Source organism: Vidua macroura, chromosome 3 (genome assembly GCF_024509145.1).
Source record: "Vidua macroura isolate BioBank_ID:100142 chromosome 3, ASM2450914v1, whole genome shotgun sequence".
Taxonomy (NCBI): domain Eukaryota; kingdom Metazoa; phylum Chordata; class Aves; order Passeriformes; family Viduidae; genus Vidua; species Vidua macroura.
The window spans coordinates 105286576-105312918 of record NC_071573.1 but is presented as its reverse complement, the minus strand read 5'-3'; the positions used below and the strand labels follow the sequence as shown (position 1 = coordinate 105312918).

At 46.4% G+C, this 26343-nt stretch overlaps 1 protein-coding gene across 1 annotated transcript; it reads left to right on the top strand.

Moving 5' to 3' along the window:
• Nucleotides 1-26019, top strand: SDC1 (syndecan 1). The gene is made up of 5 exons (XM_053974634.1): nucleotides 1-286; nucleotides 21240-21321; nucleotides 22366-22856; nucleotides 23063-23192; nucleotides 23718-26019. The coding sequence occupies exons 1-5, from the start codon at nucleotides 230-232 to the stop codon at nucleotides 23882-23884; spliced, it is 927 nt and encodes a 308-aa protein (XP_053830609.1). The 5' UTR covers nucleotides 1-229; the 3' UTR covers nucleotides 23885-26019.
• Nucleotides 26020-26343: the final 324 nt, after the last annotated feature.

Genomic DNA, 26343 nt, shown 5'->3' with positions numbered 1-26343 from the left:
GAGTTCAACTCCTCGCCATCGCAGAGCGCTGCTGGGAGGCTGGTTCGTCTGCGTGCGAAGGGGGAAAAGGAGGGAAATAAAACAAAACTAAAACAAAAAAGAAACCAGAAAAGGGAGCAAACCCGCAGCTACTTAAAACAATTCTAAGAGGAGCGGAGCAAGAACGGCGTTGGAGACGGCGGGAAGCAGGGGCAGGCTGCGCGCTCCCGAGGCCCGGCGAGGAGGAAGGATGATAAACGTGGTGGCCGTGTGGCTGGTGGCCCTTTGCTTCCAGGCTGCTGTCCCGGTGAGCCGAGCGGAGCGGAGCGGGGCGGGCGCGGCGCACGTGGGGCGGCGGGGCCGGGGTGCGGAGCGGGGCCGGGGCCGGCGGGGCAGGGTGGGCCGGGCCGAGCACGGCCGGGCTGGGCTGGGGGGACCGCCCGGCTCCCCGCTTCGAGGGGTTCCCGCAGGGGAGCGCAGCGGTGCCCAGCCGTGCCGGGGTGGAGGGCTGCGGTGGCCTTTGTGCTGGCGGCGGGCCCCAGCCCGGCTGCCCCGGCAGCCTTAATTCAAACCAGACCCGCCGCGGCGGCTCCCGACCTGCCCGCGGCTCCGCCCCGGGGCGCCGCGGAGCGGGCGGGCGGCGCTCCCCGCAGCCCCCCGGCCGCGGGACCCCTCGGTGCGCCCGGGAGGGCCGGGGGGGGTCAGGATGCTCCCGCCGCCCCTCCGGCGAGTCGCGCCCCGGAGGCGGTGAGCGGCGGGTCCGGGGGAGCGCTGACATGTGGCCCTTTGTGGTTCGGCTGTGGCCGAAGTCACGGCTGACTCCTGAAGCTGGGGCGCTCCTGCCGTGCCCCGGCACAGCGCCGGAGAGCGCGGGTCGGTGGCTCCCCGCCGCTTTTGTGCCTGAGAGCCCTAGGGCAGGGTACGCCCGGGCTTTGCTTTCTGCCACTGAAACAAAGGTCCCGGTGCTGCCCGGCTGGGCGCACGGCCGCGCCGGTGCCGGCGCTCCCCGGAGCGTGGTGACCCCGCGGCAGAGAGGCCTGTCCCGGCTGCCGTCTCCCGGGAGCAGCTCTCGGGGCTGCCCGGAGCCGTGCGGGTCCCGCAGCGGCAGCAGCCGCCAGGTGTCATCCGCGGACAGGGGATGGCTCTGCTCCTGCTCCCGCCCCGCCTGCGAGAGCCTTTCCGCGGAAACCTGGTTCCGCAGCCCCGTGAAGTGCTGTGCTCTCTGCTTCAAGTCTGCGCTGGCAGCCTGGGCGGCGTCGAGCCCCGTGTGCGGTCGGAGGGTGCGGGGCAGGAGATCTTGTGGGGCAAAAAGCCCCAGTCCCATCGCTTTCTTCTGAGATGAGGGACACGCTTCTTTGCTTCCCGTGTGGTCCCCTACCAGACCTGAGTGTGCACCGGTTGTGGAGTCTTCCCCTTTGGATGAGTTAGGCGGAAAAAATGGAGCATGAGATAGTTTGAGCAGGCAGGGCTATCAAAGTAAAACTGGTGGGGTTTTTTTCCTTTGTGACATGATTGATTTAAAACTTGCTTAGGGGTAAACTGCAGCACCAGTCGGATAAGGAGTGGCAGAACAAAGTGCACAGTGGGCTCTGAGCTGCTTGAAATACCTCTGGTTTTGCTGTACCATTCTGTCTGTGAACTTTGCCTATAGTTCTGGACGTGGACCCTCCTGGCCCACATGGCAGTGAGTCGTTATGAGATGGCTAAAAATTACAAACATGTGAGTGTAGGCAGCACTGTTCCATGGGAGGAAGGCTCTGCTCTCAATTTCTGAGTAAGCTTCTGCTTAATGAAGTGGGGAAACTGCAGTTAATTTACAGCCTCTGTACTCTATTTGGATAAAATTCCCCTGTGATAAATATTCCTTACTAGAAATGAGAAGGACATGAAGTAAATGCTTGTCTGGAGTTCTCCTGTGCCTATGAGACACTCAGGCCTGGCTGGCACTGCAGATCGAGGGGTCTCAAGGGTGAGCACACGGAGGAGCAGAAGTCCTGGGGCTCTCCGGGTGACTCAGCACTGAGACTGTTTCCCTTCTGGTGATCACATGGCTCTTTTTTTCCCCCATGTCCAAATGTCAGTGACAGGGTCTAATCTGCCTTTCCCACCCATCTGGAATAATTATGATTTTGCACTGAGTGTCTGAAAACCTCCCGTATTGAAGCAGAGTGACCTTGCACAGTACTTTGAATCTGCCAGACTCCAGTGCTGTGGGCATTGCCATGGTGGTGTTGGGTTCTTGGTGGTCTGGTTGTTGGGATGGATGCCACTGCTGCTGGCACATGGCTTGGCCCTTGGCTCTTGCTGTGTAGCTTGGCTCATCTATGCATATTGTCATTGGAATAATAAACTGGAGCAAGAAACTGGCCAAACAATAGTTGTTTTCTTCCTGAGTACTCTTACCTGCAGGAATGATTTGGGAGGTTCCTGATCTCCTTCAAGGTGACACTTCATTGCTTAAAACATTCTTTATGAGAGTAATTGCCCTCTGTTGTTATGATGGAGGCATGGACTTCCTTGAAATGAGAAGGCTGATACATCTTACCATTTTAACAGTTTAACCTTGTTACTCTCTAAAATAGAAACACAGTAAAACACCACCAGGAAGCCAACTGAGCCAAGATGTACATCCCGCTGCAGAAGGGCACTGGGCAATCCAGCCCCTATGGTGAGAGGAGGAGGGTTCTGATTGTTTCATCTGGTGTAGGTGCATGCTGGTGGTTGACTGAAGCTTACCAGAGCAGGCCAAACCTTTTTCCAAGGGTGATGTCATTCCTATCTGAACATAAACTAATTAGAAGAAGTTGGGTAGTCCAGCTTGCTTGTTAAATGTGCAGGCAGTGGATAAGGAGGAAACACTTTATTCTATAGTATGCACAGAGCAGTCACAATATTCATCTAGCACTGTAAACAGAGCTTCTCCATCTGAACACTGACTTGCTGGTGACCACCTCCCAGTGAAATGCTGACTGCTGTATCTGCTCAGCTCTGAGTAGAGCAGTGGCAGATGAGCTGGAGTTTGTATGTTGTAAGGGGGCTCTGGTGCAGTTTTGTAGTCTTTGTTCCAGGTTTCTCTCAGTTTCAAGTGGTGAGAAGAGCTAACATTTTAATGGCAGCACCCTGAAATTTCTGGAAACAAACAATCCTCTCTAACAACCTGAGACAAGTTACAGCAAGTGCAAGAAATCTGTAAGCCTTCTAAAATTAAGTTAGTGCACAAACCTGAAATGTAGGCTGCTGTTTTAGCAGCAAAATTGGTCCATTTTAAGTATGTGTTTTGCATTGCCTGTACTCAGATGTCTCCAGGTGGCCTGTATACCAGCACTCTGTCCTAACCTTGTTTGAAGTGATTTCTGTGTCCAAGAACCATACTAATATCCCTGAGAGGGACATTCCACACTTGCTCTGGCATCTGAGGAGCTGAGATTTTAGGCCCTCCTTACAGGGAGGAGGGAGCTTCTTGAGAGAGAGAAGATAGGGCCTTTTCCTGAATATGTGCTGCCAATTATAAAATTGCAGTGTTTCAGCATTGCAGCGTTAGTGTTTTAATCTAATAGCTTTGAGATAATAAAGAGTAGAAGACATCTAATACAGCACTCTATGACAGCTGAAGATTGATGGGCTTGCTATGTTCAAATGGCACAAATCCCTCAGGACAGCGTTCAGCTGATGCTGAAGCACCTAAATGTAGGTGTCTGTGTATGCTGGGTGCTTAAGGCCTCATTAGAGTCAAGGCGATGTAATCACTGGAGCCAAAGAGAGTGATTATCTGACCAGCCCCTGCACGTCTGCTCCAAGGTGAGTTGCTTTGTCAAGGCTTTATTGGCTAGATCTCAAGTTTCCTATAAGAGGAGCACAGCACCTTTACTCTGTCGCCTTTATCTGAGAGCGATTTTGCTCAAAGTGATGGACTTTTTATCTGTGGAAATTTTTGGTAACTCTTTCCATAAAGAAACAGACTGGACAGTTGTTCCTGCCAAGAGAACTAGCAAAGCAGTGGAGAACATCAACTGCTGGCTAGAACAGCAGCTCTCTTCTGTTCTAGTGTAACTGTAGTCTTGCTCTGCTAAAGAATGTGGAAGAAATTAGGGGTTACAGCTGGGTCCTGTCTCAGCATTCTGAAGTGAGCAGAATATATATAAGCAGAAACATAAGTGGTTGTATTTGGGGGGGGGATGGTTGAGAAAGCATCAGAACACTGTAATATTTAAAGACACTGTTTATTTGTGGATTAGATGTGAGGAGCTTTTGTTACTCTGTAGACTTTGATATAGGCAGTGAACTTACAGTGGGGAAGTTGTTTTGGCAAAGAGTGCAAGGACTTCTGATGTTTCTTATAGGTTCACTTCTGAGTTGAGAAGATACTCTTAAATGTAGAAGGCATGTTGTGCCTCCTTTGGAGTACTGAGTGTCAGCTTTATTAACAGGTCTCTAAGTTAGGGCTGTACTTCACCTGAGCTGCTGCTCTGCTGGCTACTGGTGTACCGCAGCGATGAGCCTGATCTGGCCTGGCTAGAAACTTGGGACAGGGCATTTTCTATTGTGGGGATGCTAATGGAAAAGTTACTGCTCTGTGAAGCCTCACCTCAAGGTGAGATAACATTTGGACCTCCTACAAGCAACTCTTGTGGGGCAACATCTGCTAATGTGGTGGTTTCCCAAGCTCTCTGTTTCTCAAGCAGTGCTTGGCTGCAGTCGGCGTTCTGGGTCTTGTGGAACCGGCACAGGTCCAATGGAGTCTGTTAGCTTGGGCTCCTTGCCCTGCTCGACTGTAATGTTTGTATCTTGCTGCTGAGACCAGTCTCACCAGTGAGGCTTGCCTTGCTGGATGGGAACTGATGTGTTAGTGGGATTTGGATGGAGTTGGCAATGGAACTTCCTGTTGAGTCACTGGAGCTGCAGTAACAACTGAGTCATGGAGGTGTTGTAAGTCATGGCTTTCCCTGCTAGGTTTCTAGTTAGAAACTCCTTGGGGTATTTTCAGTTGAAGAACTCTTGCTGCTTCACCTCTGTGTCTTGCTGCTCTGCTCTCTGGCAGAACTATCTTCTCCATAGCCCATGTTTTTGTAACATGGTTCTCTTTAACGTCCACACATTTTGTGTCTTGGCATTCAGGCTTTTCTAATAACTGAAAGGTCTTCTGGATTGCTCTTGCAGAACGACTACTGACTAAATCAAGGGTGCTGATATAACTTAGGAAACTGCTTGCCAACCAGCTTAAAATACTCATGGGTATCCTGCCTTGCATGAGGGCTCTATGTTGTCATACTCCACTGTGTAGCTTTTCTACACTGCCTGTGCAGTAATGTCAATGTCTTGATTGCCAGTCATAGAAGCAAAGGCTGACAGTCTTGATTTTTGGCTGTGGGCAGTCTCAGGCACACACTCCTGTCAGGCAGCCTTCTGCAAAGTACAGCCAGTTCACACAACGACTCCTCAGAGTGCACTGCCTCCATCACCTGAGCACACACAAACCGTAGCTGGAGATGGGGGTTGCTCTTTGTCTGCCTCTGCCATGTGATGAGGAACTTATTGCCTCTTTTAAATGTAAGGAAACTTGAACTCCATTCCACTTGGAAGGGGAGCATGCTTCTGGGCGGCACTGCAGACCATGATTGTCCTGTGCTGTACACAGGAAAGCTCTTGCTAATTAGTTTCTAATGCTGGTGGCTGTACACATCCTGGTCAGAGGCAGGCAGCAGCTCCGGTCCAGCCCCTTGCATATACAGGGATTACTGGAGGAGCAGGCTGTAGATTGAAGCCAGAGGTGGGCAGGGGTGAGTGGAGCCAGTCTGCTTTCTAGAGAGCAAGCGGTGATTAACCTAACGAGTTCCAGATGGGAGCTCTTGTGAAGCTCCCTGTCGTAGCAGTGGTGCTGCTGTGGCTGTGCTGGTAGGAAACCTTTGTATATTCTCTGGGGATCAGAGCTGGCAGCTATATTGCTGTAGGAAGAGACTACCTGGCTCTTTCCTGTCCCAGAACAGGATCCCATGCTGTCTTTTCCTATCCTTTGAGACCAGAAGAGTGGAGAAATACAAATATAGGTATGTATATATTTATAGAGAGAGACATCTATGCCTGCTACTTGTTATCCAACTGACAGCAGAGTTTGGAGGCTGTGTGTCCTGGCCCTAGCATGGTGATCTGGGAGATTTGATACCTATGCTTTGCACAAGCACAGGAGCTCAGAGCAGCCTGTTGATCTACCAATACATCAGTCTCTGCTAAAAGCATCTGCAGAGGAGAGAACCTGTTATCCCATTGACCAGCTAATAGGAATCTTCTTTAGGGACAGAGTCCAGGCTTTCTTCAGTCAGGAAACTGATGGGTAAAAGCCCAAACTAGAGGAACCACAAAGCTTGCTTGAATTCTTATCTAACACAGATGATAATCTATGTGATATTCTTCTACCTATTCGTCTACTCACTTGCTGTGCTCTGTTGCTTATGAAACTGTGACAGAGACTCTCACACCAGCAGATTCGATGGACAAATGAGATTTGTCCACCACACTGGCTCTAGCAGTGTGTAAGTGGCACCTCCATGCAGTGGAAGGTGGTGATGAGGCTTGCATCGAAACTTGCCCAACAGCCTGCAGCTAGACAGCTTTGACTTCTAAATCTCTTTCTGTCCTAACAGAGGAATCATCTAGATCGTGACTAGTTTCCCATCAGTGAACAAAAGACGGAACAAAAGAGGCTGACTCTGGCATGTCTGGGCAGTGGCAAGGAGTGCTGTGCTATCGTGCTCACATCAACTGACTCATGGCCTGCAGAAGAAAGCTGCTGGCTTAATCCTGCAGCAGCACAGCTCCCTCTGAAGTGTATTTAACCTGCAAAAAGTTCCCCAGTCTGCATCTGTAGTTGCACTGAGATGTGAAACACTGGAGCTTCTTTCTACACAAGCTGGAAGATGTGATTATGAATAATTAGAAGTTATTACTCTAGTAGCTCAAAAGTGTTAAATGCTCAATGTGCCCTCCCCCCCTCACCTAGCATGCAGCCAGAAGAGGTTAAAAAAATTCACCAAACATACCTACACTGGTGCTTGAAAGTAAATGTGGTGGGTTGACCCTGGCAGGGTACCAGGTGCCCACTGAAGTTGCTCTGTCACTGCCCTTCTCAGCTGGGCAGGGAGAGAAAATATAACAAAAGACTTGTAGGTAGAGATAAGGACAGGGAGAGATCCCTCACCAGTGACCATCATAGGCAAAACAGACTCTTGGGGAAATGAATTTATTTATTAACAATCATCTCAGAGCAGGATAAGGAGAAGTAAACCCAAATCTTAAAAACACCTTGTCTCCATTTCCCCCCTCCTTTTTTGGCTTATTTTTTGGCTTAACTTTAATCCACATTCTCCAGCTTCCCCCCCCAGGAGTTCAGGGGGATGGGGAATGGGGGCCATGGTTGGTTCATCGCACGTTGTCTCTGCTGCTCCTTCCTCTTCAGGGAAAGGACTCCTCAGAGTCTTCCCCTCTGCAGTGTGGGGTGCCTTGCAAATGGTTTGTCTCCACAAACTTCTCCAGTGTGAGTCCTTCCCATGGGCTGCAGGTCTAAATCACTGCTCCAGTCTGGATCCCTTCCATGGGGCGCAGTCCTTCAGGAACAGGCTGCTCCAGCTTGGGTCCCAGCAGGGTGACATGTCCTGCCAGCAAACTTGCTCTGCTGTGGGCATCTCTCTCAATGGGGGCTACAGGTCCTGCCAGGAGCTTCTTCCAGCATGGGCTTCCCATGGGGTTGCAGCCTCTTTTGGGTGTCCCCCTGCTCTGTTTTGAGATCCTCCATGGCTGCCGGTGAATCTCTGCTTCACTGTGGACCTTCATGGGCTTCAGGGGCACAGCTACACCAGAGTCTGCAGAGGAATCTCTGCTCTAGGGCCTGGAGCTCCTCCTGTCCCTCCTTCTTCACTGACCTTGGGGTCTGCAGGGTTGCTACTCTCACATATTCTCACTCCTCTCTTCTCTGGCTGCAATTACTCCTGTGCAATAACTTCTTTCCCCTTCTTTACTGTGTTATCCCAGAGGCACTGCTGCTGTCACTGATGGTCTCAGCCTTGGCCAGCAGTGGGTCTGTCCTGGCTGACTGGCACTGGCTGTGTCAGGCACAGGGGAAGCTCTGTCTTGTTAGAGAAGCCACTCCTGTAGTTCCCCTGCTACCAAAATCCTACAATGCAAACCCAGTACAATAAAGCATGTTAGACACAAGGTGTCTTGTGACCAACTTAAATGTTGGAGTCACAATTGTGTAGGAAATCTAATTGTCTGGCCTGTCTGTAATGCACCCTCCTCACCAGACTGCCTCCTGAGAACCTTCCTGTGCTTATTTGGGGGCATACTGGTTGGCAAGGCTCAAAACTATGCCATAAATCATTCTAATAATATTATGGTATTGGTAGTGTTCTAGTGCCTGGGGATGTTCTCTGATATTATTTAATTTACTAGTATGATGTAGCCAGTGGGTCTCTGGCTGCAGGCCCAGAATATTATGAAGTTGAGAAAACTGTGGTATCCAGTAAAAGAAAGTGAAAGTTCACAATAGAGGATCACAACTCTTCTCTTGGAAGCTGTTTTGGATAACTCAGAGAGATGAGCAAGTACAGTTGTGTGAGAAGTCCTGTGAAATCCATCAGCTGAGGATTGCAAGGTGAATACTACACACCTGAGACAGCATTCAGTGTTTGTGTGATGGTGCTGATACATGCCAATGGCTCAGCCTGTGCTTTTAGACTTGGCCCATAAAGTGGTCCTTCAGCATTTCTTCCTCTGCTTTATTTAGAGGGATAATGTGCTGGCTGGAGTTGGTAGTCACTGAGTAGACCCAGAAATTTATTCATGTATATTAAATATCTTCAACTTAATGATGTTTGAACAGGTTTGATCTGTTGTTATGTCACATCTTGGCTATACTGATGGTACCTCTTGACAGAAACTGGTTTGAACTAGGGGACATGCTGTGCTAGGAGTAACTTGGTAGTAAAGCATTCACCTTGCCTTGCAATTTTAGCACTGTTTTATTGACTTGTGGTGCCTGTCAATCTGTCAGCAGTAGCATTAGTGGTGTCTCTTGTCTCTTCACAGTATAGATGTATAAAACATAGGGATGTCCAAATCACAACTTGAAATCTTATAGTTGCCCATAGGAGGCAGGAGAGCATCCAAAGTGCACAAACATGGTAGCATCTCCCACTAAACTCTAATCTATCACCTGATTTGGTGGCTGCTCTGAAAGAGGGCCATGGGGAAGACAGGTGAACAAGCTGTATACCCAAAAATGACAGCAGGAGGTGAGGCTTGGATAACAGCTGAGATCCAAAGGAAGCTCTGATTTAGCTCTCCTTTGTAACAGTCCCTTAATCAGGGCTCTGCTGTACAGATGTGGTATGAAACAGTGTAACTGGGTGACTAGGTCAGAGTTAGTTTAATCCAGTAGGTGTTTGGTCAAGAAATGCTTAATGTCCATTAATTAAATGAGTGAAACAGTAGGTGACTGGTGCACAATTGCAGCATCAGACTGTTTCTGATGGTAGGATTTCATTTGGTGCTTCATCACCGACATGATACTTCAACACCCTTGTGACTCAGCATGGAAGTACAGCAGTCAACTCTCATAATCTCACTGAGGTGTTGCATAATTTAACTATGAATGGGGTAACTGCTCTCAGAACTTTGCAGTATGTGCTGGATTAGCAGTGCTTTTGTAAACCTGAGCACAGAGACTCCTGGGTGTCCCAGGAGGAACTGCTGTGAGCTTGGTCTGTGCCGTTTCATGTGGGTAGATCCCTGGCTGTGTGCTCCAGGGGGTGTGAGCATGTATGTTTCTCTAAGGGAATCCATGCAGTCTGAACTGTCTTCTCCCTTAGAATAACTCAGTGAAATATGGTGCAGCCTGTGCCCAAAGACCATCTGAACTACTGCTGCTTATTCCAAGGAGACCAGTAGCATCCAAAACCCATGATGCTTTTCTTCAGGAGCTGCTAGGACTGTTGTGGAAGGAGGGGGTAACAGTGAAAGTGCCTCTTTGAGAAGACTTTTGGGATAGGAGAACAGGGTATTCCTGATCTGAGATGTGCCTCCTGCTTCTGGTGGAGATGTTTCAGTCCTTTAGCGAATGGCTTAGTCATGGCAGTGTAACTGCATCTGTTATGGGGATGACTTCTGCATTATAAACAACCTTGGCTTAGTCAACCCTGAGATCCTGTAGATAAGACAAATGGGACAGCATGCCTCATAATGTAGGGAGAGACTTGATTTCATCAGATCTAAGCTGGCAATGGTGAGCCATACAAACAAACATAAAGAGAACACCAAGAATCATAGAATATACTGAGTTGGAGCTCCACAAGGATCATTGAGTCCACTGTGTGCTAGTGTAAGACCTGCCAAGATGCAGAAACTGCCTTGCATTGGGTCAAACCCAAAATGTAAAGCTGCCTGCATGGTCTGTGTGAGTCCAGCCACTGGCTGTCAATTGAGACTCACGAGTTCATTCTTAACAGACTGGTGCTGGCTGCTGTGAGCCCTGCTGTGCAAGAACAGAGTCCCTTAGAACTGGTTGGAGCTTAGTTGTGACCAGATCAGAAGGGTGCTGTGGAATGCCAACTCTTGGCTCATTTTGCTGCCCAAGTTTCGCTTCTGTAGCTCCCTGTAGCCAGGTCTTCTGTACCAGACTGACAAGCAACAGCACCAAAAAATCAGGTTTTGAGATGTCCCTGGTCCTGCCATCTGGTGTGCACATGTGGGAGAGAGATTGCATTGGTGCCTGGTCAAGCCAGGCAGCTCCTTCTGGGTGCTTCCAGTCCCCTGATCCATCAGCTCTTCAGTGGGGGTTGTGGTTGAAAGGGCTGGTGGTGATGCTGCAATTGAGAAGTTGAGTGTTACATTTATAGTGAAATACAGCATTCCAAGGGAACACGTGTCTGGGATGCTTGTATGGAAAATACAGAGTGTTAGCTGTCCTGGTTTAGGTCCTGTCACCCCGGGACATTAGAAAAAAATAATTTCACAAGCCTTGGAGACTTCATTGTGCATCCCGCTGAAGAAAATGTGGAATTTTCACAAAAGCAATCAAGGAGGCCTTGGATTGTTGAGGCTTGGGATGTTGTCATGGTATGAAGAAGCTGACATAAGTTCTGTAAGTTAGACTGTGAGCAGATCAGCTGGGAAGATAGAGCAGAGTTTGATAGCAACAGGCCTTGCAGCTGGCAGGTGTTTCTGTCACTGAGGTGTAAGCAAATAGAAGTAACTTTTGTTGTCCTGTCCCTATCCGGTTTCTGCAGAATACATCCTCTTATAAAACATTATCTGGGCAGTTCCACTGTACCTCTGTGTAACTAATTGGAACACCTGGTCAGCTTTTTTGTTGTTGTAAGGCCAAGGATTTGTAAGTTTAAGTAGTCTAACTTAAGTTTACCAATGGCTTTATCTGAGACCTTTGAGACCAGGGTTGCAAGTTCATCTTTCTGCTGAGGTTTAAACAACATCCTAGCTGCCAGGAGCAACAAGTCCTGCCCTAAGTACAAGCTTTTAGTTTGGTACACTAGGGATTTTTATCTGAAACTTGGATTTCACTAATTTAATATAGCACTGCAAGCAATTTGCTCAAATTAGAAACATGTATGCATCAGTAGTAGACTGAAAATGTTTCTGTGATCCTTCAAGAAATCTTAGAACTTGGTCTCCTGGCTCCTTGGCATATCTCACATTAGGTGATTGCTGGATTTCAGGGTGGAGAAGAGGGAAACTCTTGAGATAAGAACCTGAATATTTTCCTATCCTTGTGTCTGGACACTGAAGGCTGTTGCATTTTCTCTTGTCTGACAGTTGTTCCTGGCTGCATGTTGGCTTCCCTTCCTTGGATGAAGCAGAACAGTGTCTTTCCCCTCAGAATACTGTGTAGCATGGTGATGAGGTGGTTTTTGACTTCTGGGACCACATCTGCTCAGGTCAGAGCACTTGTGCAGCTGTAGCACTGCTTGTGGTAGTTTGCTGATCACATAAAAGCTGCCATGGAGCTCATTTGAAATGGGTAGTAGTTCCACCAACCAAATTGCACAGCATTTGTCTCCAGGAAACAGGCTTCCCTAGGCCAGAGGCACACATGTTCTGGTGCTGCTGAGAGGCATCAGCGATGCACAGGGCGCCACCACCATAATTTGAGGACTTGAGATGCCATAGACCACATCTTGCTTTCCTATAGCCAGACCCCTCTGACTTCTGAGCTGGGACCTCCTGAGCTGATTGGCCGAAGATGACGAGAGCAAGTTGTGCTCCCGTGGGACCAAAGCCCCTGAGCTGCCTCTGCCATGTCCTGACACTGGTGTGCTGCAGGCCCGTGCTCTGTCCTGCAGCCACGGCCTCGGCAGGAGGAGCGCGCGGGGCCGAGCCTCTGGGCATCCTGGCGCGAGGCCGACAGCCCCACGCTGAGCATTTGGAGCTCACAGGGCTGCTGGGACAAGCCAGTCCCAAATGGAACAAATGGGGGCACTCACCAGCTGCAGGTCTTCCCTCAAACCCAGCCTTGGACTCCATTCAGCAGCCTCAGGGCTGTAGTGCCAGTGGTCTGCTGCACTGGGAGCTGGGTGGTTTCTTAGGTGTGTGGAGAAAGGAGACTGGCTTCCCCAGCCCACACATGCTGCTAAGGAGCAGCCAGGCAATCTGAAGCCCAGTTTCACTTGTCACAAACTCCGATTCTGTAGCAAGTTTAACTGCAAAGACAGTGCTCAGTGCTGATCGCTGAACAGGGTGAGTGGGTGTCAAGAGATGGGGCAAGGAGAGGAATTTGCCTCCACCACAGGTCAGCTGGTTAGGAATAACTGGCAAAAAAATAATTGGAAAATGAAGACATAAGCTCAGTGTGTTTATATGTGCAGGAGGCAACACTGCAAAGTCCAGTCTCTTACTTAAAGTGGCTGTGGCTGCTGATGCCTTGTGTGAGGTGAGTTGCTCTTTCTCACCTGAACTCCACAGCAGGGGCTGCATGTGTGCAGGAAGAAGAGGCAGCAGGTGTTTAGATCCTGTCACTTCTAATTTCTTCTGTTGGCAAGAAGGTTGCATTTACCTGTGCTGTAGTTACCAGTATGTGTGGGTAATGTGTGGGTTTGGGCTGCTGGAGTCCTCTGCTGGATAGGTTTCAATTTCATAAAGATTTTCTGCTTGCCAGCATGCTCCCCTCTTTAGCCTTACTTTGTCAGGTTTCGGGGATGGGTGGCCCACCTCTAGCCTCTGCTGAAACCAAGCAATTCTTGGCCTGTTCCTTTCTAAACAAGCAGATGAAGTGGCTGTTGCAGTAAGAATGAATCTTCCCTGCTGGTTTTGCCACACTAGGAAGTAGGAAGTGCTGGTGGCTTTCAGTCAGCGGGTTTTAAGACAAGTTAGGTTTGCCTAGTCTTGACTTAGGCAGCTCACTGCTCATCTCTCAAGCCAGCTTAAGTAGATTGAAATTAATTTCCCAGGATGGATGGGCCTCAGTGAGTTGCACCTACTTTGCACAAACCCTGAAAGCTGTGGCTTTCTTGTGCTAGCTCAAGAAACAAATGCCTGAACTATCAAGTATGTTAAAGAGCTGCAGGGAAGGATCTTTAAAGAAAAGTGCTTTATAACATAAAACTGAACTGGCTGCTTCTTATGAGATTAGCTGCAGGGAAATGAGCTTTCTCGTTAGACTGCATCTTCAAAGCACGGGCTGCCTTGAACATGGGAGACAAAAGGGATCCCACTTTTGGCCATATTGTGACAGCCAGTCACTGATACAGAGTTCAGCTGTGTGCCTGTTGTATGCCATGTCTGTGATGTGTTGATCTGTGGTGAGATTCAGTCTTTGGCCTGGTCTGCATAGCCTGACTGGAAGGAGCAGGTTGGTGTGAGTGAAAGCAGTGTGTAGTAACTTGTTTGATACATTGTCCAGGTGAAAAAGCAGGAGCACAGGCTGTAACGCTTCTCTATTGCTGAGGGACTGAGCAGGCTTCTAGTGGAGCTGGCTGAGAGGGACTAGAGAGGCAGCTGAGCTCTTCTGCATCAGAACTGGCACGGTGCTCTGTGCACTCCTGGCACAGAGGACTCCCATGCACAGCTGCTGTGCTGTCCCTGCTGCCATGAGCACGGCCATGAGCTTCCCCTGCTGAGGAATCCATAGCCCTCTGGGACTCCAGCTACTCCAGCTTTGCTCAGCCCTCTCTCATGAAGGATGTTCAATGTACTCTTTGTCCAGGAATAAATGGCAATTGGACTGGGCCTCCTGTAAAGTTCAGGTGGCCCAGGATGAAACTAGAACTGCTCTGGTTTGAACAAGACATCTGTCTAGCCTTTAGCTGTGTATTCCTACTCCTAGGAGGACTGGGAGGACTCAAAAGCACTGCTGTCAGACCTTGGAATAAACATAATCCATGAGCAAACACTGCAGAAGAGAACTGTCCCTACAGCCCCTGTGCTTGCTCATTTTTGTATGAACCTGTGTGGCCCTCTGAGTCAGCCTCTGATTTGTGTGTTGCCTGCAGTCTGGTGATGTGCATTTCCATAATGCATGGTGGGCTGGGGAATGAGTGTCAGCATCCCAGAATGCAGGCTGTAAGCCTCTGTGAATGCTTAAGCAGCCCTGGCTGCCACGCTCTGCCCTGTGCCAACACAAACACTTGTGCATTCATGCACTGAGTAGGATTGGGAAACTGGTCCTGCTGGAAAATTCTTTGCATGATATTTTATCCTCTTCGTAATTTTTTTTTTCTTGTTAGTTGGTTTTTTTGTTTGGTTTTGTTGGTTTTTTTTTTGGGGGGGGGGGATGGGAGTTTGGTTGTGGTTTTTTGTTTTTCCTTTTGTTTAGTTTAACAAGACCAGTTCCCTGATCTGGTTGACCATGAGAGTGCACAAACAGACATGCAGGGGATGGTCCAGGAAACATGAAGTGGCATGCTCTTGTGGGAGGTGGGAGTTAAAAGGGCCCTGCTGTACAGTGTGAAACTTAACCTGATGGCAACAGGCTGGTTCATTTTTGCACTTGGCATGTTGATTACTGTATTTCTGCCCTACTTATTTAAAAAGTTACTCTGTCACTCTAAGGAGAAAATGTAAAGCTGATTGGGCAATAGTGTGGAGCCTCTAGAAGCATTGGGACACTGGCTGCTCTGCCTGTGGAGTAGCTGGATGCTCTTCCTTGGCCACTGCATCTTGTGTAAGGGATCAGGTTATGCTCCTACAGCTTGAAGAAAAGGAGGATCACAGCCTAGTGAACAGTGGGCAGTCTAGAGTCTGCTTTGTTCTGCTCATAGTGGAATAGATCCTAAGAGCTCTCAACCTGTTTTGAGCAGCTACTGGAAGGTGTTTTGCTGCCTTTGAGAGCTGAGTACTGTGTAATGATCAGGGAGTTCAAACACAACCAGGACTTCTCCCTCAAAGATAGTTCCTCTCTCAAGTCACCAGACAAAAATAGAAGAGGAGGCCAGTAAGAATGCAATTAACCAAGATTTTCCGTATTTCTTTGCCCTAATAATGATCTGCTAGATAAGCAGCCAGATTAACTGGCTTGCTTACCTCTTTCTGCTAAAATGGTTCTTGCCTTGCTGAGCAAAAGAGCACTCTTTGCTTTCCACTTGCTTCTCTTTGGAAGGAGCACCCTCTGAGCCACTATCCAGCCTTGCTCCAGGTGACAGAGATTGATTAATGGAAGGGTGGGGATGCTGAAGCTTGTTGATACACATCAAAAGGTTGTTGAGGGTGCAGGGAAACACCACCATCTGAAACAGGAAGGGCACTAGGAAGTAAGAAGTGCTGGTGACTTAGTTTGTAGAATCATAGAAGGGTTTCGGTTGGAAGGGGCCATAAAGATCACCTAGCTCCAATACCCCTGTCATCACAGCATTCTTGATTGGAACACTAGCCAGAGATAAAATACTGCTTAAATCTAGGCTGTCCAGCCCTTGGACTGTGTGTGGGGTGGTTTGTAGCTGTCTTTGTGCTCTTTGGCCTGTGTTATTCTGCATCTTTGGCTCCTCTAGGAAGAGAAATACTTCATTAACCTACATGATCACCAAGGAGCACCAGGGTTTATTTTGAGCAGTGGAGTAGCAGGAGAAACAACTACAAGAGAATTTAGGTGAAGTGGTGCCACACTGCTGCTGAGTTCTGATGTAATAGGCTTGCATGCAAGCTTCACTCTTGACTTGCCATATAAAAGCATCAGCTCTCTTTCTGCTATTCCAGAATTTATGGCTGACAGTTAAAGAGAAGGTCTGCATGGCCAACTTAATTCCAGAGTCTGTATGTCTGTAAAAGAAGGGGGATGCTAGTGGTGGGTTTTATATGGTTGGGGTGGGTTTTTTTTGGTTGTTGGGTGTTTTTCTTTTTAAATTTTTTTCTCCCCTTAACCATTTAAGCTGTCTGCTGACCATGAACATCTGGGATTGGAGTTAATTGTCCATTGGCTATTAACTGCAGAATATCAAGGTTTAACAAAGCTAAAGTTTCCTTCAGCACGTGGTTTTGTCTTCCCCCCACTGAAATACCAATGTTACATTGAAGTTAGAAGCTCTTCGGGCTGCTCTGCCTCAGATAGTATTTCTGCTCTGCAGTATACAGGAAAAGGTGAAAGACAAACCTTTCTGTTTGAGTTTATTTAAGAATTGTTCAAATACTTTTGAAAGTATTCTTCTAGATGCTTTATTGTAGCCAAATTACAGAGCAAATGCTTGTCTTGCTCTTGTATATTCTCTTAAACAAGAGCAAACTATAGGTTTTCCTTCCTATGCAGTTGCAATACTCTCACAGGATGGTTAGGGAGCTGTTTGAGGTGGGAGAGCTCATTACAGTTCATTCTTTTTCAGCTGAGTAAGAAGGATTTATTAGGGGAAATAAATGTGCAAATTTAACAGCTTTATTCAGCTAATGGAGGATTTCAAGTGTTTTTGACACTGCAGATCACTAACTGGATTAAGAAGAGCTGGATACAAACCATCCTTAATCTAGTTAAGGGCTTGTAGCAGCTTGTGGCAAAGCCAGTGGTTTTGCTTACCTCAACGAGCAATTTGAGAAAAGCTCTTTCCTTTTGCATGTATCAAATTAAATAAATGTGGTTCCCAGTTAGGACAGGGTTAGATCAACTAATCAACTACAAATCTCCCCCTCATAATGAGAGAGTGCTTCGGATCTCTGCTATAGCAGGAGGGAGCTCTCTAGCAGCTGATGGGATAAGCCCAGAAAGACTCATGCTTTGAGACTCTGACCAAGATGAAGACTGAAGAATAGTTAAAAATGATACTTTAAAAAAGAAAAAAAGTCTGGACTATGTCAGCCTTCTGGATCCAATAATATTGCTAATGAGTTGTGAAAGCCTGGCCCATTGTTGATTAAATTGAAGATGCCACTAAGCAGCTTTCTGGTTGTCCCAGCAGAACTGAATAACTATTGTTCTGCAACAATACAGTGCTCAGCAAGAGCAGAAGCGAACAGTCACCCCAGGGTTTCCCCTAAACAGGCTGCTTTGATCCTTGCGGAAGAGGGTCTTCCACTGGTTAATGAGAACTGGTTAAAGCATATCAAAAATACAGTTAAATATTTTACCCCTCACATGCAGCTGAATTCAGTGACAGCAAATCAAAAGGACTGGACAAGTATTTCCAACCAGTTGTCTGAACTGCTAACAAAACCATACAAGCTTGTTAAATGGTAAAAAAGCAACATGTTGTAGATGCTTGATAAGAATGTGAAGAGTTTTTGACTAGAGTACATGAGATCCCATCAGAGGTCCTTCAAAGGATCCACTGTCTGAAAGGCAGAGTAAGCTTGTTTTAAGCTGGAATTATTTTCAGCTCTTTCGTATGATAGTATAACCCAGTGTTCTGTGCCCCTAATCCTCTTGGCTAATCAAAACCTTTCCCATTGGTGTAAGTCAGCTTCAATAAAAGGTCATCAAAAAACCTTGACCATGAGGTGTTTGTTGTTTGAACAGCACAGTCTGTCTTCCTGATGCAAACCCAAATTAGTTCAGTCCCTTCCAATGCTGTCCTGAGTCAGTGTTTTCTAACCTTGCTGTGTCTGAAATCCTTCAGCAGCAGATCATTATAGAAACATGGCCTTTCTACAGTTACTTGTATTTTGTGGGGAGGTTACCATCTTTTATGTCCATTGAAATTGTAATTTATGGAGCAAGAAATGTAGTCTTTATATAACCATACAGTTAAATAAATTGGGCAAATGTTCCTTAATGCTCGTGTGTCATGAAATTGGATGATGTCATGAAATTACAGCACCTTGTGGGTATTCTGACTGCTATCCACATGTGCTTAATCCTATACTGTCTCTTGAGTATTTGGGCCAAAGAAAGTCCCTCTCAGATCCCAAGCCTCAAGCTGCCTGGTCAAAGGGAGATGCAACAATGCCCAGAGGAGCAGCTGGGACAAGGGGACAAGACCCTTGGGGACATGTAACTTCACTAAGTTCTCATATAAAACTGTGGAAAGCAGGCTTTACTGATCCTGATTCTTGTTTTCTATTATTTTTACATGCAGCAGCCAACCTCAGGGGACTAGGACTGGTCTGAATCTGCCGTGTTTGGAGGGTGGGTGCTGAGCAGCTGCTGGACAGCTCTGCCCTGGAACACCTTGGGTCTCCCTTGGTTTAGACTGGGCTGCCCTGGGCTTCTCTCCTCTGAGGAGGACCTCACTGTCCCTGCTCAGATACAGAAATCAAACTAAGAATCAAATGGGTGCATGACAAAGGCTGTGAAGAAGCAGAGCTTGCAGCAGCCTGGGGAGAGGCTCAGAGCTCAGGTGTGAGGGGAGGTGTTAAGGGTAGGGTGGCTGGACACACTCAGTAAGAACAAAGGAAATGTGACACAACTGAACAAGCCTCACCTATTAACCCCTCAAGGGGAAGGGGTGCAGGCTCAATAGTCAAGTTCAAGAGTTGCCATTTTATTTCTTGGCAGTCTGTGATCCTTTCAGGAGGATTGTTGAGGTCTGCAGATGATCAATCTGTCCGGGTGTTGTTGAAAATCCATATGAGCTACCCCTGAATATTCAGAATTGGGGGGGAATGTGGCCTTGATCCTAGCTGAATGTTTGGGTGATACAATTTTATGCTGTATTGGCAGTCCCTTACGTCAATAAAAAGCTGGAGAGTTTGCTTTCTAGCTGCTTCAAGGAAGTTTTCCCGCTGGAAGGAGAATGCAACCCCCACCTTTAGCAACATGTTCCCCTTTTGCAATCAGCCAGGCTGAGTGAAAGAACAAAGGGTTGTGCTTGCCACTGCTGGTGTGAGAAGGAGAGAGAAAAGTGGTCACCAACCCCCCATCAATAAAAACAGTGCAATTTCTAAGGCCTCACTTATCTTCTGAATGTACTGGGAAGGGCACACGAGGGAGCTGAGTTTGGGCAGCCTGGCAGTTCTTTCTTTATTCTTTATGCACCAACAGTTCATACTCTTTAATATTTGAAGTGAGATCAGCCTGTGTGAGTCACCACCCTTCGACACAAGAAGGAAAACACACGGGAAGTACTTACCTGACCTACTTTCTGTGGAAAGGTGCAAAAGCACAGTGCAAACAAGCAGGGACAAATCTAAAAGTCAAAATTACCTCATGACTTGCAGTTAAGCAAGAGATCGAAGGGCAATTCATTCTAGAAATATGCTTGCAGAAGCTTAAGGAATAATGCTTTAGGGGTTTATTTTCAGTAGGGAAGAAAAAAGCTAAAAAATTTATGTCTATATAAGAGGTTTTGTTGCTAGTTTTTTTGTTATTTTAAAAAAGACGTATAACTACAATAATTGCCTAGAAGGGGTAAGATCTTGGGGCTGAATAGGCTGGTGGCAACTTGGTTACTTGTCTTCAGAGAGGTGGAATCTAATGGGCTAGTTAACCACCTTGGAAACTAGTTGTGTGGAAATGGGGGGAATGGATAAGGTATTAAGGATGGAAGAGAAAACTGGGTAAACCTGGTATCTTAAGAATAAGGAGATAGGACCAATAAACACATCCATTGTAGGTAATAAAGTGACAACTGCAGAGCTGGATTGTTTCAACAGTACATACTGGGCTGGCTAACTTCTTCCTGAGATGAGGATGAATGTTATATTAATTTTTAAGTGACACTTTGTTAATGCGAGCTAAAGAAATACAGTGGGCCTGGCTGCAAAGGATGTGTGTCCTTTTTTTACATAATAAAATGAGACTTTGCACTTTTTGGGATCATAGGGATCCCGCAGCTTGGATGATTCGATGCGACATCTAAACTTGCAGATGGCAGTGCTGGAAAGAGGTGCCAAAAGTGACTTGAGGATGGGATAGAAGTCAAAATTTGTGAAAACAGGGAATGTAGTTGGATGTCAAAAAGATGAATTTTGGAAGAAGTGACTTAACGGGGCTTTGGTTTGAAATCTGAGAAGGGAAAATTACTAACCAGGTAACGGTAGCCCTGCAGAAATAAACCTGAGACTCGTCATGAGCTGAGAGTCAGGCATGTTGTAATGATAGGAGCAGTAAGTGTATACAGCAGAGGCCAATGAGATGCATGAAGTAATCATTCTGTAATTAGTAAATTAGTAAACACTGAAAGAGCATTGTCATCTTTGGAGATCCTGAATAGCTTTGAGTGTTGTATGCTCTGACAAACAAGTGCCATAGAACAGGGGTTTGGCCTCTTGTTTCAGCAACTGAATTTCAGTGCTGGTTAGTGTACTCCTTAGAGTGTAAATGGAGAAAGCTCAGGGCTTATTCTCCAATAGTGAAGGCTGGCTTCTATCTCCGGACTCATTTTGAGTGCCCATACTTAATAAAAGGGACATTGATTCTCCTTCCAGCCAGGTGCTTTAGTTTCAGAAATGTGAACAGTATTTGAGTCATAAAGGGAAAGAAGACAAGCTCCTTTGCCTCCCCTTCCTTTCTGTTCCTTAGAATTAATGCAGTGATTTGCAGATGGAGTAGTTGGTGCATAGGGAAGACACAAACAGTCAGCACCTGAAACAGGCTGGAAAGGACTGGGCATTGCCTGCTACCAGGATGCAACACCAAATGGATTCCTTGCTTTCTTCTTTCCCAAAGCAACTGCAGCCTGGAAGCAGTGCAGAGAAAGGAGACAGCAAGACTCACCTTTCCAACACCAAACATACTAACCAGATCCGCTCTTCTGGGGAGGGGAGCTGAAATGAAGGGAGAAGAAAAAATACAATCTGAACAAAAAATGTTTGTGTGACCTCTAGGAAACCCTAGAAGCGAGCAAGCAACCTGATCACTTCAATCTCATCACTGACGTATCTTTTTGCTCTTCTCTTTAAAGCAAACTACAAATCTGAATCTTCCCCCTGAAGACCTTGATTCATCTGGTGATGAGGATGATGTGTTCTCAGGTTCAGGTGCAGGTGAGTTGTTAGCACTTGTGCTGATAGTGCTTGGTCCTTCTAGGAAGTGGCAATTGAGAGCTCAGTAAGCACCCAAGTGAAGGGGGGGTAGAGGGAGGAATCCACACATACACACCCACCCCAGAATATGAGAGCTGGGAACAGAGAAAGGGCCTAATTTATTAATCTTGTATTCCCTGAGATTCTAACAATTAGTAGAAAATGAGCTGTAAGAGACTTGAGAGGGAGCCAGAAGCAGAGGTACACTCCATGTGACTGCTAATGTGAGATATTGTGTGAAGAATGTTATGAAACTGGAGTTGATTCTTCACTCATGAAGAAAAGAGATCATAACAAGGTCCTTTATGAGCAGGTAGGAGATAATGTTTGAGGCTGTGTAAACCCCAGCCTACCAACATGTATCAAGTGCAAACTTTATCTGTCATCAGATGTGCATGTTCCCATGGGCCATAGATTTTTATAAGTGATAAAGGGGATTTAGGGTAGGGGGAAATGTCTGTAAAAATGATTGTTAAACTGCATGAGAGAGACCCTTGGTGTTCAGTACTGAAGTTGAGGGGATGCTAGTGAGAAAAGAGCAAGCTATTGAAATCTGAAGCATGCTATGCTTCTGCTTCCTTCCAGCCACAAGCTTGTATTTTAGATTATACTCTGCAGAAATTAAGAGCCTGAAATCAGTGCCAGATGTGGTTGAGACTGAAGGTGTGACTGCTCTGAATCAAATAAAAGTGTTTATGGAAAAAGACTCAGATATCCACCCTGAGGAACCAGTGTACTGAAAGCAGATTTCCCTTGTCAACCTCACCACAAACAGGCACTTTTGCCTTGGGGACTAACAAAGTATTGCTGAACATCACATTGGTCTGTCCCTTCCTTATTCCACTGAAAAGGATGAGGAATTACAAACTGAACTTCCGTTATTATGAAAGTTGACTCTGAAGGTTATTTATCCTTCTTAGACCAGTGTCCTGAGGATACTATTAATAGGCTTCTGAACTGGCCAAGGATAATATTTTTTTGTTTGCTTGTTTGTTTGTTTTGCAGGTCCCCTGACTGACCAGTCTCGCACCTGGAGAATCCCAGGAGAATCAACTAATTCCTCAATAGTGGCAGCACCAGTGGATTTCAGTGAACAGCCATTTCATGGGATTGAGAGCAGAACTGAAAAGGAAGTAATATCTCCTTCTGCAACCAGTAATCCAGTGACAGAGGAACCAGTTGTAGCTGTGAAGGATGAAGTATCCATCCTGGGCTCACCTGATGGGAAACCAACAAGCCACGTAGTCACAACAGTGAGAAGTCCCACTGCTCACTTTCCTTCCGTGGTTCATGTGACTCCTTCAGAAGCCTCTGCTGTGGTCCATGAGCTTGAACCTAAAATCCCCAGCTCTGATGTGCCAGACACCAAGGACATGCCTGAGCCCCACTCTACTGTCCGTGGTGAGGGAGACGTCGCTGCCACCCCCGCGGCCACAGCTCCAAGGGATGTCGTTCCTACACATGAGGAGGTTTCTGAAGATGGCTCTGGAGACCCGGTGAGGGCTAATAGTTCTGACACCCTCTGCTGGGAGATGTCTTTAGTAGGATCTACTAAGTTGGTTTGGTAGGAATAGGTGTTAATTAGTCAAAAACAGTGATTGGTTTAATAGGTTATGTTGGTGGAGGGTTTTAGATGAAAAGAAAGTCTCCAGAAACAGAGATGATGAGAAACATGAATAACCTGCCTTGTATGTCCCAACAGGGAGACTTCATCTTAACTAAAGACGAGGAATTGTTCCCCACCCAGAATGCAGAAGTACTGGCTGACTCTGAGAGGAATGCCAAAGCAGCAGGAGCCTCGGGAATTATGGACAGAAAAGAAGTTCTTGGAGGTACCAGATATTTTGGATTTCTAGTTGGCAACAGCAGATTCCTGGAGTCTCCTGGCAACAGAAGCTGCATTTGTGCAAATACATCTCTGAGCAAGGATGCCAACCTTTTATGTTAGACCTCTGAAATTAGGGTGATGATTCTGTGTTGCCAAAACCCTAACAGGGGCAAATATTAGTTTGCTAATAGCAGCTAGCAGTGACTGCATTATCTGCAACTTTGTTTAAACCTCTTCCTTCACTCCTCTGAAAAGTTACAGTAAAATTTCTCTGTTGCTGCCTCAGTCAACTTACCAGGGTTGAACACCATAGCCGTGTGTGCTCTGCAGCATGGCCCAGTGGGAGATCCATGTCCCTAGGACTGGCTGCTGTATTTGAGCAGGTGCTTGGTTTGGGAGGGAACAGAAGGACAAATTAATTTAAGCCATTAAGCCAGGGACAGTTAAGGAACAATCTGGAACTTAAAATCATAGTAGTACTATCTGCTATGGCATCTAGAGTAATCTGTGTCTTTTTCTCCCCTTCCAGGTGTAATTGCTGGAGGACTTGTAGGCTTGGTGTTTGCAGTGTTTCTAGTTGCATTTATGCTGTACAGAATGAAGAAAAAAGATGAAGGCAGCTATTCACTGGATGAACCAAAACAGTCTAATGGAGGATACCAAAAACCACACAAACAAGAGGAATTCTATGCATAAACACTGTTCTTCAGGACACTTCTTATTCCATCTTTCTTGGACTCTTCTCTCCCTGCACGTGGACCTCCTAGTGTGCTTTGCATTAAACTTAAGCCATATGATCATTGGGTTATTTGCCCTTACCACTTTGCCATTGGAATTTTTATAACTACAAAGTAGATCTGGATTCATTGAACATTCCCTGCTTTCTTGCACAACTTTTTTTTTTTTTTTTTTTTTTTTTTTTAACAGAATTAGAACTGCAAGTTCCTAAACTCACTTTGGTTTATCTAAAGACTGCTGGGACAGGCGGTGGGGAGAAGATAAAGGAGCACTGTATGTATAAAACTCTTGATATTTAGGGAAAGGGCTAGCAAGAATAACCAATTATCAGTGCTCAAATTCTGTATAGCAGGGGTCCTTCCTATTTAACTCATAGATGTGTTTTGAGTGTAATAAGTTGCTGTGCTGGGCAGACATTTGGTACACTGCTATCCTCTAGCTCTTTCTGACAGCTGTATTTGGAGCACTTAATGGCTATGAAACATCAAGCTGAACTTGATCTCTGCCAAAAGGAGGTGTGAGGGGCAGGGTAAACAAATGACTGTCATGTGGTTTAAAATAACTTATATTTTAGAAGCATTATCCCATACTCAGAACCAGCTCCTAAGCAGCTGGTACATACACTAGCAGAAAAGAAACCCCAAGAACCCCAAAACTAAGCAGAGAGTTAATTTTATCAATAGTGTTGGGCTGTCCCCCTACCCTCTTTTTCTTAGGTAAGAAGTAGATTTTTCCAAGCAGTCTCATCTCAGACATTCCCTTTCCTAGGTGCTGAGCTGAGGTTGGCTGTCCTGCTGTAGATGATCTGACCCTGGGCAGTACCAGGTCACCGGGGCTGTGTTGTAGCACCTCCCGTCACTGTGGTTGTCTCGGAACTTACTCTGCCCTCTGTGCCACAGGGTGCCATGGCACACAGGGCTGGGAGGTGGGAAGCAGCACGTCATGACTGCAGCTAAGGAGTAGAGAAGCATCTGAAATGAGCCTGGGGAAGGCTGAGTGTAGGTGGCCTTAAATAGATACAGCAGTTGGTGTGCTTGACTCTCGCTACTCCGGAGCGGCTCCTTGGAAGCTGTTCCTGCACTTTGGAGAGAAGCCACTCCAGGGATGTCAGTCTAGTAAGGGTAGAAAAGCACCTCCTGAGCACAGTCTGGATGCCTGAAGCTGTGTGTGGTCAGTGTGCTGTCAGATGTCAGGCACTGGGGCCTCAGTGGGGGTCTGGAGTTCTCCAGAATATCTCAAACCGTGCGAACACAAGTGTGGTGTTCTGTACAAGCCTTACTTCTGCTCTGCCTTTGGGTAGCTTCTTGCCACTTCAGCTCCTAATCACTCAGTGCAGAAGGTATGGGGTGGGTGGAGGAGTGTTTACAGCTGATGTAAATATTTGTACTGTTGAGCCAGAGGGAATGATCTGAGTATATTGGACAATACTGCAACAGTTGGTACAAACGTTGCACGTTAACAGACAAACTTAAAAACCTGTGTAATTTAAATGAAGTATAAAACACTCCTGAGCTGCCATGCAGCTAAAATTGGTGCCTTTGCTGCAAACACAAGAAAAAAACTCCAAAATGTCTTGGTTCCAAACTCTTCTTTATGCACGTGGAGAACTTGTGCATATGTGTAGTTGCCTGGTTTTTTAAGTAAAACTGCAACAACCATTATGGGTTTTTTTTGGGTTGTTCTATTTTCAGTTGTTTGTTATTTTGTTTTGGGTTTGATTTTTTTTTTTTTACTGAATGAATTTTTATAGGTTAATGCAATGACCAGATGGTGTTAATTTCAGCTGTAATTCTTTGCTTTGTATAGGAATGTAGAAATGTTTGATAGGTCTATCTATGAAAAGGTTCTTGTAAAGCACAGAAAGATAAAGTAGTAAAATTCAGTTGTACCTCACAACCTTGTTAGGGAGAAAGGAAAAAAACTGTATATTTTGGTAGTCTTAACTGACAGTTTGTGAAACAAACATGACATTCTGTGTTATTTAAGTGGTACAAATGAAATATGAGTTCTGACAGAAGATGCAACATTGGGTTATCTGTATGCCATGTAAAGGTATACTGCAATAAATGGCATTTTGGCAAGAATGCGTCTGACACAGTCTGTGAACATTGTTGTATATAATAGTTCAAAAACTAGATGTTGTTTTTAAGACTGCCTAGGTCTTTAAGAATTTGGGTTACAGAACTGTGAATTTTGGGGCTAGAAACACAGATATTCAGTTCAGCATTTGAAGGGTCAGAGTGTGGCCTGCCTTCTCTACCACCCTGCCCTGGGTGTCCTGGTTGCAGTTAGCTGCTCTTGCTGAGGCACTGGTGTGGGATACAAATGGGCTCCGGTGGAGACTTGAATGAAATGGCTTTGTTAGAGCCCTGAAGCACTTCATGCTGGTTCTGATTTTGCCACCTCTCCTTGTGCAG